This window comes from Drosophila albomicans, chromosome X (assembly GCF_009650485.2).
Source record: "Drosophila albomicans strain 15112-1751.03 chromosome X, ASM965048v2, whole genome shotgun sequence".
Classification (NCBI taxonomy): Eukaryota; Metazoa; Arthropoda; class Insecta; order Diptera; family Drosophilidae; genus Drosophila; species Drosophila albomicans.
Genome location: NC_047627.2, coordinates 4521003 through 4537387, shown reverse-complemented (window position 1 = coordinate 4537387; position 16385 = coordinate 4521003). Strand labels below are relative to the sequence as shown.

The window sequence follows — 16385 nt, the reverse complement described above, 5'->3', positions numbered from 1 at the left end:
TGGTTCCTTATTATATTTACCAATTTTGCTCAAAGAAGAATTGACAACGTTTGTTACCAAAACTGCGGAAAATGGTCAAATCGAAATACGTTTGCTATTCAAGATAGAAAGAGTCTCTCAAGGACTGCATTCAACTCTACAACATTCTATTTGATCGCATTATGCGTACGCTCAAGTATGTGAAATTCGATCGCAAAAACTTTGATCCCACACAACCAAAAATAATACCTATTGCAAAATTAGAAGTATGGCCTGGATATGTGACAGCTGTTGACGAATACGATGGCGGTTTGATGCTTTGCTGTGATGTATCGCACCGATTGCTATGCCAAAGGACCGTGTTGGAAGAGCTCGTTGACATCTATCTGCAAAATAAGAGTTGCTATCAGGAGCAGGCGAAAATGTATTTATTGGGTAGCATTATTATTACCATATATAATAATCGTACATATAAAATTCCTTGTCGGACCGATTGGGAAACCAAGAAGAAATCATACATTTGAGCTCGTGTTATGCCCTTGTCAAAAACGGTTCCCGGCGATGGATTTGTGTAATTGTTATTACTTCCCTGAAAATAGTCAGAATAAAAGGCTTCGAAATTTTATGCTAACTTACGTTATTCAATTATTACCGTAAAGAATCGCGTATTTATACGCTTCTGGACAACTATAAACGTTATTTTTATATTTTTGCCACTAATAGCCTTGAATTGGGGAATCTCATACATGGAGCATAGATTTACTTGACCATCCCCAACGCCATCTCTGAAAGATGTGAAGGATAATAATAATAAGTAACTTCAGAATTTTATCTCATATTTGGTGTAGAAGACTTTGGAGAATAAGATATTTTGATGCTTCTACCCTAATACCTGTAAATTATAACACTGTCCGGAAGGTAACCATTGCGCCGCTTATAGCTCTTCAGAGCACACTCAAAAGCCGAAGTTAGACCATTAACAAACTCTTGTCTTGCTATACCACTGCGTATAGGTTGCGTTTAACGAAGCGACAAATGCTAATATATTTGTAGAATATTAATAAGTGTGTATAAACTAATTATTTAACTACACTTACCCGCTACAGAGCTGCTCTTTTGACTGGGATCATGATACGAATCGATGCCACAAATCATTACTTTTTTGAATGGAATTTTCACAGACCACAATAATATAATCTTTTTGGACTATCGAGCGATTCTTGCCATCATTCAACAATGTTCTGGCGTTGATTATCTATAATTAAACATTGTAATTACTAATAAGAAGCACACAGGATGTGTGCTATTTTACCTGAGAGGCGACAGGTAATTCAGCACAACAAATCTTTTTAATCGCCGAGTATCTGTCCTCTCTGCTGGAGAGACAAATACAAACAACTATTTGAGTTTCACTGACGATGTTGCGACGTAGAGCATCCACATAAGAGTCTATGCGATCCTGACCCAATGTCAATTTCTTTGGTTTATTTATGCGCATACCAAATGCGGGACAACATGTCTCCATATGTTTCATGAATGAATTGCAAGCACTCAAATCGTTTTTGTGATATATCAAAAGCCAATTATCTATGTGAACAACATCGAGTAATTCACTGTTGGTTGCATCTCGCGAAAATTTCAGCATTTGGACCGGCGGATACGGTTTTATTCGCAAAATATATTTGCTCGTCAAGTAGTTTGCGGCCAACGACGCTGACGTTGTTATTGGCTAGCGTCAATCCCCAATTGGCAAGAATTTGCTTTGCCTCGACATTTTTATTCACATTTTTCACGTATAGTACTTCTCTAAAGCCAAGATCCGTTGATTTGGCGTAACTCGCGTAACTGCTGCAATGTCTCGCATAAGTTTTTCATCAGCACGAATATTATCATGGATGCCAGTCAAATAGCATAGTTCGGGTATTAAAGAATAACGTATTTCATCTTCATCTTTGCTCGCATTTTTTTCATATTTCTGTTGTTTTTTGCTTATCAATAACGGCTGTTTGATATCTTTGATATTGATATTGTGATGTGTCTCGTAATATTCGATATAACTGCAAGATCCGTTGCGTGTTTCAAACATCGATTGTGGATTTTCAGTAAAGCAAATATCATCAATTCTATATGTACGATTATTATATAATATCTGGTAATAATAATGCTACCCAATAAATAGCATCTCTTATTTTCCAGATAGATGTCAACGAGCTCTTTCAACACGGTCCTTTGGCATAGCAATCGGTGCGATACATCACAGCAAAGCATCAAACCGCCATCGTATTCGTCAACAGCTGTCACATATCCAGGCCATACTTCTAATTTTGCAATAGGTATTATTTTTGGTTGTGTGGGATCAAAGTTTTTGCGATCGAATTTCACATACTTGAGCGTACGCATAATGCGATCAAATTGAATGTTGTAGAGTTGAATGCAGTCCTTGAGGGACTCTTTCTTCTTGAATAGCAAACGTATTTCGATTTCACAATTTTCCGCAGTTTTGGTAACAAACGTTGTCAATTCTTCTTTGAGCAAAATTGGTAAATATAATAAGGAACCATCAAAGGTCTTTGTGCCGCCAAATTTATCCTTATGCTCGTTTAAGTATTTGATCCTTAAGTGGATTGAATCGACATTGGGACTAAAACGCACTTCGTACAAATAGACTCCCTTACTGGGATCAGAGTTAAGGCAAATGTAATTGGTTGACACATTAATCCGGTTGCCTGTGAAAAGCAGAAGTATAATGTTAACTAACGCGAATAAAGATTAAAATAAAAAAGTAATCTTAACGGTAAAGAAAAATTGTTAATTAATTAATTATTAGTTTGCTAAGAGCACCCATAAATATAAAAACTAAAATAGATTTAAATGTATTTTTTATACCAAATAAAAAGTTATACCTTTTACGCCATAAATTTGATTTGGTTAAAATAATCCCGGCTTGGTAATGCAAGTCTTAGCATCGGCCACTAAGTTTTGATTGTGATCTGAACCTGCTTTTTCCACACGACACTTCGAATTTGCTTGAAGTCGCACCCATATCAATTCCCTCAGAGGAATTCCACCGGCCATAAATGTTTGCAAAAAATGCCCACGACCGCGCCCACGTCCAACTGAGATGTTGACATTTTGAAAAGACGTTGCTAATTCGCTGGCGACATTGTCCCGCCGATACTCGCCGCTTGATAGCGATTGATTAGCATCCAAGCCGCTATCCTTAATTTGATCGTTAATACTAGCCGAAATTTCGGAAGGCTCATCTTTTTTTTTGAACAAAGCCAATAAGTTGCCACGACTAGACATGAAAAACAAATATATGAATTACTTCGACAATTGTCAAAAGGAATAAAAAAACTTTTTGTGAAATCGATATTTTTATTAGCGATACTACGATAACAATTTCCTAAGTATCGTCTAGATCGAATGTGCGTCAAGATAGCTCCGCAACTTTAGCGTCACATATCGATAAAAAAAAAAATATGGGCTAAAAAAAACTTTTTATTTTCGTCTTTTTATGTGATATTTAAACTTAAATTAAAAAAGTTTAAATGCAAAACAATAGAAAATTAAATTATCTTTCTATTAAATCCATGTTCGTCAAATTTCATGCAGTTTTTATGCACTAAAATCGTGAATGAAATATTGGGGTAGCTACATTTTTGCCAATATCCAATTTGCCAATTTGATACATTTACTCTCGGCACTAATGATAAAATGTTATTGCGAAGTGCAAACATTTTTTGTTAAAGGCACATCATTGCAGCCGGCTTTAATGCTAAGTATTTCAAAAGCAACATAAGTGCTATTCTCGGTTTGAAACCATAAATCATAATTTTGAATTATGCTTACGGAAAAACAGAGTTCAATATTTATGGGAATTAGACAAAACTCATAAGTATTTAATTTTTATTAATAGTTCTTAAGGCGTCGTTTTGCATTCACTTAAAAATCAATGCAGATGATTTTTATATCGCTTATTGATAACTGTTCTATAAACAAAAAAGCCCCAAGTATTGAAAGGTAAAGTAAAATAACTATTTTGCTTACTACTTGAAACTAAACCAAACTGAATTAATTAGCGTAAGGTAAGGATATTATAGTGATTTATTTTTTGCGTTCATATTGGAATCTGTAGACGGGAGCACTGTCTTTGGTGCCATTTTTGAGTTTCTTAGGCTTGAGTAGGCGTGGCTGTTTTAAGGCGTTTTTCATCTCTAGCTTTTGCTTTACAATGTTTAGTTCACGTTCGCGTTGTTCACGTTTCTTGAGCTCATTGATACGCTGCTGCCGGAGAATGTCATTTGAGGATGTTGCCTGTAAATTTAGCATTGATTAGCTTTCATTAATTCCTTGCAAATCTTAAACTTACCTCAACATCAACATCAGCTGCAGCAACGCGTTCACCTAAAGTAGGTGCCACAACACGCTGTTTCACGCCACTCTCATCGAATGTGAAACGTTTGTTTTGCCCCTGCGCGGCATCCAGGTCCACAATCGAGGCACGCAAACGTTCCAGCTTGCGGCGCTCCACGGTTAATTTCATGACTACATATTTCAGATCTTGTGTCTCCATCAGCGCCAATTGATCGGGTGTGTGTTCGTCCTTGGCCTCCTTCTCGCGATGCACATCATCGTTGAGCTTCGAGTTGATCATATGATGGTAGAACTCATCGGGATTCTTGTTCAGCGCCCGCTTGTAAAGCACCTTCAGCGTCTGCTCCTTGCGATGCGCGTCGAGCGAACGCTTCTTGTAGTCTTTCTTCTTTTCCAGCAGCCCCAGATGCTGGCGTGCCTCTGGCTGGTGGCGCTCGCGATGCACCTTCTGGTTGCTCTTTGACGCCTTTTTCCACGACGACATTTTCGCTGTTTTTGCAAATTGTTTATTTCAAAAACAAGAAAACGTGTTGCAAGCACGCGCAGCTGATGAAAGCGTAGTGTGACCGTGTGTAGAGTTCAGCAAATTTGCCATTTTAAATTGGTAAAATACCAAATATGCCACTAACAGTGTTACCAGCTTCTACTCAAAAGAGAATTTGAAAACAGCTACAAGCTAGCTGACTCAAACTCATTAAAAACTAACTTTAAATGAAGACTTATGTTTATTTAAATGATTTGTATATAACTTAAATGTCCACAAAATTAGCTTCTTTCGCTGTACACGCAGTTGATGAGCTCGCAATGTGGAATGTATATATCTACATACATATACATATGTAGTAAATTTACATTTTACGTTCAAAACATACATAAGTGGAATTTACTTAGATATGAAAAAAGTATACGTCAAACAGGCTAAGTAAGCAATCTTTTATAATAATAACAAATATAATGAAGCTCCTTAATTTTTTATTATAAGTTTAATTGCAAAATAAATAATTTAATTGCTAATTGACATTGAGAGAAATAGAACACTCTAAGGCACCTTTACATTTTAGTAATTGCATTTATTGTCAAATTTAACGTAAAAATTGCTAAATTCACAACGACGCTTGACAAGACAAACTTGTGTGCTATGTTTATATCAATATATAAAACAAATCCACGTAAGATGGCTAATGGCTATAATGGCTATATTATCGAATTGTGTTAAATTTACTTTATGTCTATAAGTTTAATTTAATTTATTTAAAAAATAACAATGGGCTAAACGTATGGGGCCTTACTGCTTCGGAAACGGTCACACAAATGTGCCTCGTCACTTTTTATCGATAACTCGCAGCGCCTACTGCTGTTAAAAACGATTGCTGTCGATTGTTGTTGAAAGCTGCCAGCTGATGTTTACTTGCCTGCTGAACACTGTTACTACATGTGCATTTCAAAATTGTGCTTGACAGCGTGCGTTCATATTTTTGTGTGTTAATTTTCAGTTCCCAATTTTTTTTGGTTTAATCAATTAAAACAAAAGTGAATCAAAATGGTGAAAAAGAAAATTGATAACCGCATACGCGTGATGATTGAGAATGGTGTGAAGCTGGGCCATCGCACCATGTTCATCGTCATTGGCGATAAAGCACGCGATCAAGTGCCAATTCTCTACGATATATTGACCAAGTCGACGGTCAAGGCGCGTCCCACGGTGCTGTGGTGCTACAAGAACAAGGACGAAGCTATTTCCAAGTGAGTCTCGCACGCAGCTTTCCCAAAACATTCGTGTAATTTCCATTTATCCCCAAATAACAGTCACGGCAAGAAGCGTGCTAAGAAGATTGCAACCGGCAAAGTCGATGTCAATGAGGCAGACATGTTTGATGCCTTTCGCGTGGCCACCACCATCCATGGTCGCTACTACTCCGACACACACACCATTCTGGGACGCACCTATGGCGTCTGTGTACTGCAGGACTTTGAGGCATTGACTCCCAATCTTCTTGCACGCACCGTGGAAACCGTCGAGGGTGGCGGCCTGATTATTCTGTTGCTGAAGTCGCTGCAGTCGCTGAAGCAGCTCTACACCATGAGCATGGATGTACACAAACGTTTCCGCACTGAGGCCCATCAGACAGTCACCTGCCGCTTCAACGAGCGCTTGATTCTATCGCTGGCCGATTGCAAGCGCTGTCTGGTGGTCAACGATGACCTCACCGTGCTGCCCCTCAGCTCCAAGACCATCAACGTGGACCCAGTGAATGTAAGAAAAATTCCTAAACAGTATTACCGTTTTTTTTCCATGTGAACCATTCCTAGATCCTCTACTTTTGTAAAGGGGGAAAAATTTAGCAGAAACTTCTACAATTTGACCTATACTTTTTGGTTTAAGCAATACTTTACATCTTTCTTAGCTCAGCATATAAGTTGTATACTTTTCTTAATTTTTGCAGCCCGGCAGCATTGGAAAGTCGGAGAACGAGAGCAGCTTGAAGGACCTAAAGGAGAGCCTGCTAAATGTGCAGCCAGCTGGCGCACTGGTCAATCTCTGCAAGACATACGACCAGGGCAATGCAGTGGCCCAGTTCATCGAAGCTCTGGTGGACAAGCAACTGAAGCCACCCATGTCACTGACAGCGGCACGTGGACGCGGCAAATCTGCCGCTTTGGGACTCTCCATTGCCGCAGCTGTGGCATTTGGCTATGTCAATGTGTACGTGACATCGCCGCATCCGGAGAACTTGATTACGCTCTTTGAGTTCGTGTTGAAGGGCTTCGATGCGCTGGAGTATCAGGAGCATGCCGATTACACCATCATACGCAGCACCAATGAGGACTACAAGAAGGCCATCATACGCATCAATATAACGCGTAACAGTCGCCAGACTATACAGTATATTGCACCCAATGACACACATCTGTTGAGTGCCGCCGATCTGCTGTTGATCGATGAGGCGGCTGCCATTCCGCTGCCGCTTGTTAAGAAAATGATGGGTCCATATTTGATCTTCATGGCTAGTACAATCAATGGCTACGAGGGCACTGGACGTTCGCTCAGCTTGAAGCTCATTTCGCAGCTGCAAAAGGAGAACAATGCACGTCCGCCGCTCAAGCTGGATGAATCGATTCGTTATCAGTCCAACGATGACATCGAGCGTTGGCTGATCAATCTGCTCTGCCTGGATGCGAGCAGTGTGCCGGCCATTAGCTCCGGTTGTCCGACTCCCGCTGCCTGTGATTTGTATTACATTGATCGCGATGCCTTGTTCTCGTATCACAAGGCAACTGAAGCGTTCCTGCAGCGCCTGGTCTCGATTTATGTGTCTTCGCACTACAAGAACACACCCAACGATCTGCAGATGATGAGCGACGCCCCCGCCCATCATTTGTTCTGTCTGCTTGGACCGATAGAGCGCAAGGATGCACTGCCCGAGATCCTTGTTGTTGTCCAGGTCGCACTCGAGGGTCAAATCTCCTCACAGAGCATTAGCGAGTCAATGGGACGCGGCAAGAAGGCTGCCGGCGATCTGATACCCTGGAATGTGGCCGAACAGTTTGGCGATCGTGACTTCCCCAAGTTGTCCGGTGTGCGAATCGTGCGCGTCGCCACCAATCCCAGTTACCAACGCATGGGCTACGGCAAGCGTGCTATTCAACAGCTCAAGGAATACTATGAACGTCGCCATGTCGATCTGTCGATAGAAGGCGATACGCGCAACAGAGGTGAGTTGACCCCACAAGCACGGTTTGCAGTCCAGCTAAATCGTCCCAATAATCACTTGCCCTTTTCTCTCTTCTTTTTAGCTGGCATTGAGGAAGTGGAGGAGGAGGAGCTCAGTCTGCTCAAGGAGCAGATTCGTCCTCGCGCGCAGATTCCCACACTGCTGCAACGTCTGAAGGAGCGTTCGCCGGAACCCGTTGACTACATTGGCACCTCCTTTGGCCTGACCGGTGAGCTGCTCAAGTTCTGGAAGAACTGTGGCTTTGTCCCCGTCTATCTCAGCCAGAAGTCGAATGAGCTGACCGCCGAGCACAGCTGCATCATGCTGCACACATTGGAGACAAGCGCCACCGTTGACTGGTTGCCATCCTACTATAAGGACTTTCGACGTCGCGTCCTTCGTTTGATGGGCAAAACATTCAGAGAGTTCGACACCAAAGTCTGTCTGTCGTTGCTCAGTAACTCGCCGGTGACGATTCCTGACTGCCCTCAGCTGGACAAGCACATGCTTGACGTGTACTTCCTGCCACACGATCTGCAACGCCTCGAGAGCTATGCTCGCCAACAGTCCGAATTCCGTCTGATTATCGATCTGCTAACAGACATTGCCCAGCTGTATTTCCAGGGCTCAATACAGACACTGAAGCTTGACAATGTGCAGAAGAATATTCTAATGGGATTGGCCATTCAGGGCAAGTCGGTGGATGCCTTGGGCGCGGAGATCAATATGCCGGGCAAACAGGTGCTGGCCAAATTCTATGAAGGCATGAGAAAGTGCTATGATTGCATCCGCAATGTCATCGAGGAACACATCGAAGGTGGTATGCTGCAGGAGGCGGAATTGCCGCGTGGCGAACAGCTGCAACCGATGTCGCTGACCATTGACCAAGAGCTCGAAAGCTCCGCTCAAAAGATAACCAAGAAGCAAAAGAAGGAGCTGAAACGTCTGCTGGACGAGCAGAATGGCGATGCGACAGACGATATCAAGGTTAGCAAACAGGCTAAATTATCGAAAACGCCGCGCAAGGAGCAAAAGGAGGACAACAAAAAAATTCAGGTTAGCGAGCATAAAAAGGCGGCAATGGCGAGATTAGGAATCACCGCCGAGGAATATAAAAAATTTTTTGGATTTAAAAGTGATGCTGAACGTTTGGAAATTCTAAAAAGCAACGAGGCGTACTTTAAGAGGCCAGAAGAGCAACCGTATGTGAGGCCTAGCAAGATAGTACATCCAATATATAGAAACCAGAAGGATTATGAGAAAAAGCTGCAATTACGAATAGCCTTTGCATACAGAGAACGACTTTTAAATAAGTCAAAGGGATATCAGGAAAAACAAATAATTATGTATAATGAAAGTAAGGATTAGCGCAAGATTAACAAGAATCAACACACACTCAAAGAAGAAATCAAGAAGAAGTAACTGAAGAAAGAACCTTTTTTGAAGAATATTGAAGAAAAAAATATAAATTTATCAAGAACCTTGCTGCCGGTTACGTACTAGATCAGTTAGAATCCAGCTATAACAGAAAAATTTAAAGATGAAAGAAGAAAAATATTTGTGAAGAATGCAAGTAAGAATAAGTATAATAGATAAAGAAAGTGTTTATAGCAAAAAAATAAAGTAGTCCAGTAGGGTATTAAGAGAAGGATAGATTGATGCCATGTCATTCTCTCTCTGTCTAGATCGTGTGAAATGCTAATTCTACAATATATTATTTCATCTCTTTTTTTTCACAGAACTCCGCGTCTGTTCTTCGCAAGGAGCAACGGAAAAGTCTTCAAGCCAGCAGCTAATCAAGGATACAGAGAAGAGAGGGTCTTGTAATGTAGTTCTTCTATTTTATTATATAAGATTGTTTTTTCTTTTTATGTAAGTTGCTTAAATATAAAGCAAAAAAAAAGAGAAGCGAATTAAGCGTAAGACTATATTTTGATAGTGTCCTTGTTGGCCTTGGCCGCCGCAGCGGCTGCTCGCCGTTGATCCCGCAAATCCTGAAAACTGACGCCCGGCTCCTTGTGGGAGTTGCGTGGATAGCGTTTCACCTTGGACCGCTTGCGTGAGACAGCCACCGTTGTAGGCAATATGTTGCGCTTCTGCAGCAACTTGAAGCGATCGGTAAGCAGATTGCTCTCGGTCTTCACATTGCGCAGATTGCCGGCCAAGTCCTCGGGCATATTGACATCGACATCGGGCTCCTCGTACTTGTGGCGACCCAAACGCTTGGGCTCGAACTTCTTGCGTTCGGCCTTCAATTTGCGACGTTTCTTCAGCTCATTCAGATCCTCGGCTTCTTCCTTGATCTCGGCACGTATAGATTTGATTCTGGAGAAGGTTGGAAGAGGGGTTATTAACTGTGTCAAATTAAGAGAATGCTTGGTTACCTGATCAGATCAGCAGTCTGTTTCTTAAGCGCCTTCTTCAGCTCGTGTTGACGCTGCAGCTCCTTTTGCTTGAGCTCCTTGTTACGTGCCTGTTTGCTCTTCTTTTTGTTCTCCACGGGAGCATTGACTGTGTGATAAGCAGCTGATGCCTTCTCATCGTCCTCAGCTTCTTCCTCGCCCTCATTCTCCTGAATTCCCTCACTCATCTCAATAAGGCGACGCTTGTCACGCTCCTCGGGCGTGACTTTGCTGAACATGCTGGTTGTGACACGCTTCAGATGCTGCTCCTTCTTGATGACACCCTCCTCGTGCTCCACCACCTGCTGCAGCAGCTCCTGATGTGCCTTCAGCGATGGATTGTAGCTCATGCCCGGATGCGGTGCTTCGAACTTTCTGTGAAAGCCATTCAAATTAACAACAATTATATACAGAGCTGTTAACTTAGCTAAATGGTCAAAAAGCTTACTTGGCCTTGGTGGTGTTGTGATGCAGACTGGAATGAACCTTGACCACCTTGCGTCCCACATTGCCAGCAATATGCACAGCCAGATCACGACTAACCCAACCCTTCTCGTCCTTCAGTCCGGGTATTTGATCACGGAAATCTTCCTCGACCCACAGATTCTTGGCCGTCTTGTTGACCAACTTGCGACCCTCCTTCTCAGCCAGACGCTCATCAAGCTTTTCATAGTAGCGTCCACGATCAGCGTTAGCCTGACGATGACGTCCCTTGGTTGGATTGCGTACCTCCTCCTCGATGTTGCGACCGTTCTTCTTCTGCTTTACATGATTGCTGATTGAAGATTGAGATTATACACCTGTTGTCAACGACTTCTTCACCTTGCTTACCGCTTCACAATCGGATCCTCCACCTTGGATGTGTTCTCTAGAGCTTGCAAGCTGCGCATTGGTTTCAGCGCGTTCATCTTGCGTTTCTGTTTGATGGAGAGCAGCGACAACGCTGGCTTCGCAGTTGAACCTTCAACCACAAACAGTTCATCATCCGCCTTGTCCTTGAACGTGCTGGAAGTCAATAAAAATGTTCATACCCACTTTGTTTACGCATTTCCCTTTAATTCGTGACTTACCCAACGCGCTCCTCAAGACGCTGATCCTCGAGAAACTGTTCGACATCTTGTATGTCTGTTTTGCGCCACGCAGATTTGTTTTTCTTTGAAATGCGCTTCTTTTTAATTGGAGCATCTATTAGCGCAGTCATGGCGCCGCGTTTTTACTTATTTTTTATGAAAAGATCCAAAATTGAAAACAAAATAAAACGCCACCGAATTCAACACGTGCAAACTGTGTGCGTTACACAGCACTGAACAAACTTTTTAACAGCTGTTTAACAGCCGCTCTGCGACCGGCATTAACATTGCCAACTGTTAAGTAGCTGTTATGTTAAATACATTCGCCCAGCAAATAAATACCAGCGCTGTAATCGCAGCATGGAACACTTACAGATATAAATAATGATTTTAAAAAATTATATTTTTGTATTTTCTCTATTGTAAACTGTAATTCTTTTACTCGAAAATGTCTTTCAGCTTGCCGTACACAAAATGTATTAAACAGAAAATATAGAGTGGCGGAGGTTTTAAAAATACTATTATATACCATGCATCTGTATACTTGTAAATAACATTACATTTAAAATACTGCTACAAAAATACCACAAATGTGACGCTTGCCTCGCTCGCATTCAGTAGTTTTCTTATCTATTTCGCGCGGGGGTGTGTATTTTATGTGTGTTTATGTTTTTTTTGCTAGCAACAGACGCATAATCTCTTTTTAAGGCGGCAAGTTTGAAGAGAGCGGCCACAAGTTTGCCTTTCGTCAATTGAGTTACGCTCGCAAAGAGAGTGTCGCATAAGTTTGTTTGGACCACGTCGCTCAATCGCCGGTAAATTGATCTTATCGCAGATTCAACAAAAACAAAACAGTTATAGTAGGTAAGTGTTTGTATATCTCTCTCTATCTCTCTGCCACTCTCTCTGTGTGTGCTGCGTTGTCTGACGTGTACCAAACAAATGAATGAGCACAAATAGTTTTTGTTTTGCAAAATATTCATTTTATTGACGGCACAACAGCAACAGCAACAGCTTATCACAGTATCAAGTGTATTATTGAGCCACTTGAGGCGGTGAGTCGGGCGCACGTATTTATAAAACTCGTTTGAATCGCAGGCAATCAGCACAGTAGGAAAGTAGTAGCCAAGATGAGCACACCGACGTTCGACGACATCTCCGCCAAGTTCACAGAGGCAACCCTCGATGAGATCATTCAGAATGCCGGCGGCACCAAGCACACCTCCTACAAGTTTGGCGAGGGCGGCAAGAAGGGCGACTCCTATCTGAGTCGCGTCTTTCGCATCTGTGTGTACGGCATCAAGGAGCCCGAGGGCGAGCAGCTGGAGGTCAATGTGATCGTCAAGGGCATGCCAGCGAACCTGCACCGCCGTCGCCTTTTCCGTTCCGTCGACTTTTTCCGCAACGAAATCGATTTCTACACCAAGGTCATTCCCGCTGTGGAAGCCTTTCAGAAGTCACGTCAGCCGCTGCCCAAGAATCCCTTCGTCGAGTATCCCAAGTGCCTGGCATCTGTCTGCGACGGTGTCAACGATTTCGTTGCTCTCGAAGATGTGGGATTCCGTGGCTATCGGGCGCCTAATCGGTGAGTACTCGAAAACTACATAAATAATCCTCTTGGATGGGTCACTTTGTCTTTTAGCTTTTATGTACTGTATTTTTTGTTTTGTGCAAATTTGACAGTCAGATATTATTGTACTTTATTATTATTTGGAATAACGATCTCAGAGATTACAACAGCTAGGTTTACAATATTTTGTGTCTTAGTTTTGGATGCCACGCCCCTTTCGCTCCTTTTGCTAGTTCAATATTTATTGAAGTAAATTTATGACAGCTTGTAAAGTTCATAATAAAATAATTATGAATCTTTTGGAAAAATATTATACTCTATAGTTAAAAGTATAATATTCTGTGTTCTAATATTGGTAGAAATTATAATTAGAAATCTTGTTCTGAATTGGGACATTGCTTCCTCATATACTATGATTTTATTTTTTATTTGATTACCAATATTAAATATTACATCTAAAAAAAATCATTACACATAACATAATCAAGGGTTATTAGGAAGTGCGTGATTGTACTTTAGACTTTAATCTTAGTAAAATCTTAAGATATTAGGTTTAACTCTGATTCTAGTTAGTGAGACTTAGATAAGCTTGGTTAAAGATATGGAAAATTTACAATATTTGAGAAATATTTAAACCAATATAAGTGATTTTCTTTTGTGTTTATTATTATCATGATTTAATAAACCTTTTTTCTAATACCGATATGGTAGCTAAGTAGTAGTTGCTAGTTTTGTAATGAGTATTTTTTCTTGTTATTATGTTATAAATATTAAAACTGCAAATCTACAATTGTTACTTGACATTGATAGCATGAACTACATTGCCCTGGAGGATGCACTGCTGACCATGCGCACACTGGGACGCTATCATGGTGTTGCCCTCGCCTTCCATGCCCTGGACCCAGAGAACTTTGAGAAAGCAGCCAGCTCACTGCAGGAGACCTACTACGGTGAACATACCCGTGAGTGGTACACGGGATTCCTGAAACTGGCGCTGAAGGTCGCAAGCGATGCGGTTGAGAAGACGCTCCCCAATACCAAGTACGAGACGTTGGCCAACAATTTTCTGCAACCGCAGCTCTTCGATGACATGATCAATCTGGTGAGCACGCGCTCGAAGTTGAGTGTCTTTGGGCATGGCGATTGCTGGACTCCCAATTTCCTCACACACTACAGCGAGGCGGGCAAGCCGGAGAAGATCATTATCATTGACTATCAGCTGGCACGTTGCTCATCGCTGGCCCTGGACATTAGTTTCTTTATCTACTCGTGCACCAGTCAGGAGCTGCGCGAGCAGCACTACGATGAACTGTTGCGAGCGTATTTGGAGAGCGCACAGTCGCTGATCACGGATCTGGGCGGCGATGCTGAGGCTGTGATTTCGTGGGATTCGCTGCAGGAGGAGCTGAAGCAGTTTGGTCGCTTTGGCTGCGGCATGGGCATCGAATCGCTGCCAATGTCGTTGATTGAGGACGATGAGGTGGCCGACCTAGATGGCATTGTCGAGAATGCTGTGCTCACCGATGTCTGGGACATCAAGCCCTTCGAACAGCCCGCCAAGCAACAGCGCATTGCTGAGATCTTCAAGCATGCCATCGATCAGGGTTATATTAAGTAATTCGCCAACTCATTTCACATTATCACGGCCTGTGCCAAGACAATAGCCATTGAAATGATCAATTTCGGAGTATCGCATGTCGATAACTTCTTTGTGAACAAATATCAAACACTCGCCACCACTACAAACTATATAGTACTCTAATGGTATTACGACTAAGATGCATACTCGCGCAATAGAATAAAATATTAAGACACCACAATGAAAGCTTGCAAAGCTTCGTCTATATTGATTCACACTCTATCGATCAACGCACATCCGATAACACACAATCGAGCGGAGAATTCAAATTCAAATTATTACTTCACACATCGTTTTAGCTACATGCTGACATCACTTATATCTTTAATATTTCGAAAATGTCTTGAATCGCTTCCAAATGGAGAGCGCCTAAAAGTATGCAACATATTTCAATCCGCCCAATTTCGAAAATGGTTCATGCTTAAAATGTTTCAAATGCTTTTCTAGATCGATCGATTATTGATCATTACATTTACATTATTTAAGAAATGTAGAACATTTCACTCAGATTCTTCAAAAATACTTTGGAGAAAGTCATAGAGAGGGCAAAGGCATAGATAGAGGGAGACAGAAAGAGAGAGACTGTGATCGCAGTGAAATTTTTAAGAGTCAATCCACCCCCAGTACTTTTCGACCCTCTCTTTTCATTCTCTCTCTCTCTGAATTTTGAAAGCAGTGTTGACATAGTACAAAAAAAAGCTAACTCAAGAAAACATCAATAATCATCATGAAACATTAAAATATTATAAAACTAAATATTTTCAAAAAGTTTGTTCATGTTCGTCAATAAATAAATAAGTCAATTATTATCTCAGTTAAACTTATTACCATATTATTTATATTTGTGTAAGCCATGAGTCGCATACAAAATAAATTTACAATATACAAAACTGGAAACGTTGGAAAGTGACTGTATTTTGAATTTCTGAAGTTATACGTTTTTAAAATTTTCTTTAAATCCTTACTTTAGTGAAATTACTTTAAGTTCCGAAAATTTAAAATATATTTTCATCTGTCTACAATATAAAAGAATTTTTTTTTAAAAAATAAAAGAAATAATAATACATAATATAAAAAGATAATAAATTACACGGCTAAAAAAAGTGAAGGTGAAAATGTAGCCCACTATTAGCGGCTAAAACAAAAGGCTAGTTCTAGCGGAAAATTTCCAGCGTGGGCAACACTGTCGTGCGGTGAACGGCGTCGCTTAAACACGAGCATCGCTGGCGTTGCATGCCTCAGTCTCTCCACGCACGCGACGAGCTGCGGATCATCGCTGCGATCGTCGTTCGTCTCAAAGTGGTTCTCAACTACAAATACACTACAACTACAACTACAATATTAGCATAAAAAAGAAGCGTATTTAATATTTCGTATTTTAACTACTCCGAAAAATTTACAAATTACAAATATTTTTTTTTTTTTGATTTTTTATCATTTTTTGTTTGTTTGGTCAAAAATGTTGTACAAAAAGTAAAAAATAAATCATAACAAAACACGCATGTGGAAAAAAGGCGACGGCACTTGAAACGATGCCATTGCCATATATACAAATACAGATATATATACGATTATATACGAGTAGTTCTACATCGAATGTGAATGCGTTAGATTAGTGTGAGTCGCGAGTGCTAT

The 16385-nt window shown here is 41.1% G+C and overlaps 4 protein-coding genes and 1 pseudogene across 7 annotated transcripts; 2 read left to right on the top strand and 3 right to left on the bottom strand.

Moving 5' to 3' along the window:
- Positions 1–323: 323 nt before the first annotated feature.
- On the bottom strand, positions 324–3311 carry LOC117577870 (protein argonaute-3-like; annotated as a pseudogene).
- Positions 3312–4071: 760 nt separating this feature from the next.
- LOC117567038 (probable U3 small nucleolar RNA-associated protein 11) lies at positions 4072–4932 on the bottom strand. 2 transcript variants are annotated; one of them, XM_034246751.2, is made up of 2 exons: positions 4352–4932; positions 4072–4296 (listed from the first exon to the last, which is right to left on the bottom strand). In XM_034246751.2, exons 1-2 carry the CDS (start codon positions 4838–4840, stop codon positions 4087–4089), a joined length of 699 nt encoding a protein of 232 aa, XP_034102642.1. In that variant the 5' UTR covers positions 4841–4932; the 3' UTR covers positions 4072–4086. The 2 variants fall into 2 exon arrangements, with proteins under 2 accessions (XP_034102642.1, XP_051864612.1); XM_052008652.1 differs by having other exon boundaries at positions 4358–4930.
- An 863-nt stretch (positions 4933–5795) lies between these two features.
- Positions 5796–10003, top strand: LOC117571130 (RNA cytidine acetyltransferase). Of its 3 annotated transcripts, none has more exons than XR_004572419.2 (5): positions 5796–6099; positions 6163–6610; positions 6801–8070; positions 8152–9642; positions 9809–10003. XR_004572419.2 is itself a non-coding variant. In XM_034253290.2 (5 exons), exons 1-5 carry the CDS (start codon positions 5897–5899, stop codon positions 9863–9865), a joined length of 2883 nt encoding a protein of 960 aa, XP_034109181.1. In that variant the 5' UTR covers positions 5797–5896; the 3' UTR covers positions 9866–10003. The 3 variants fall into 3 exon arrangements, 2 of the variants coding, with proteins under 2 accessions (XP_034109181.1, XP_034109100.1); XM_034253290.2 differs by having other exon boundaries at positions 5797–6099; positions 8152–9056; XM_034253209.2 differs by having other exon boundaries at positions 5798–6099; positions 8152–9125.
- On the bottom strand, positions 9891–11773 carry LOC117571297 (ribosome biogenesis protein NOP53). Its single transcript, XM_034253409.2, has 5 exons — positions 11542–11773; positions 11303–11476; positions 10920–11246; positions 10454–10846; positions 9891–10394 (listed from the first exon to the last, which is right to left on the bottom strand). The coding sequence occupies exons 1-5, from the start codon at positions 11670–11672 to the stop codon at positions 9995–9997; spliced, it is 1425 nt and encodes a 474-aa protein (XP_034109300.1). The 5' UTR covers positions 11673–11773; the 3' UTR covers positions 9891–9994.
- A 408-nt stretch (positions 11774–12181) lies between these two features.
- Positions 12182–15570, top strand: LOC117571375 (uncharacterized). Its single transcript, XM_034253529.2, has 3 exons — positions 12182–12405; positions 12640–13126; positions 13922–15570. Exons 2-3 carry the CDS (start codon positions 12672–12674, stop codon positions 14727–14729), a joined length of 1263 nt encoding a protein of 420 aa, XP_034109420.1. The 5' UTR covers positions 12182–12405; positions 12640–12671; the 3' UTR covers positions 14730–15570.
- The last annotated feature ends 815 nt before the right edge of the window (positions 15571–16385 follow it).

Coding starts and splice junctions, on each gene's coding strand:
- LOC117567038 (XM_034246751.2), bottom strand. CDS start 4,840: ATGTCGTCGTGGAAAAAGGCGTCAAAGAGCAACCAGAAGGTGCATCGC. Junction 4,297..4,351: donor CAGCTGATGTTGATGTTGAG/GTAAGTTTAAGA, acceptor CTAAATTTACAG/GCAACATCCTCAAATGACAT.
- LOC117571130 (XM_034253209.2), top strand. CDS start 5,897: ATGGTGAAAAAGAAAATTGATAACCGCATACGCGTGATGATTGAGAAT. Junction 6,100..6,162: donor AAGGACGAAGCTATTTCCAA/GTGAGTCTCGCA, acceptor CCCAAATAACAG/TCACGGCAAGAAGCGTGCTA. Junction 6,611..6,800: donor TCAACGTGGACCCAGTGAAT/GTAAGAAAAATT, acceptor TAATTTTTGCAG/CCCGGCAGCATTGGAAAGTC.
- LOC117571297 (XM_034253409.2), bottom strand. CDS start 11,672: ATGACTGCGCTAATAGATGCTCCAATTAAAAAGAAGCGCATTTCAAAG. Junction 11,247..11,302: donor GAGGATCCGATTGTGAAGCG/GTAAGCAAGGTG, acceptor ATCTTCAATCAG/CAATCATGTAAAGCAGAAGA. Junction 10,847..10,919: donor CACAACACCACCAAGGCCAA/GTAAGCTTTTTG, acceptor TGGCTTTCACAG/AAAGTTCGAAGCACCGCATC.
- LOC117571375 (XM_034253529.2), top strand. CDS start 12,672: ATGAGCACACCGACGTTCGACGACATCTCCGCCAAGTTCACAGAGGCA. Junction 13,127..13,921: donor GGCTATCGGGCGCCTAATCG/GTGAGTACTCGA, acceptor TGACATTGATAG/CATGAACTACATTGCCCTGG.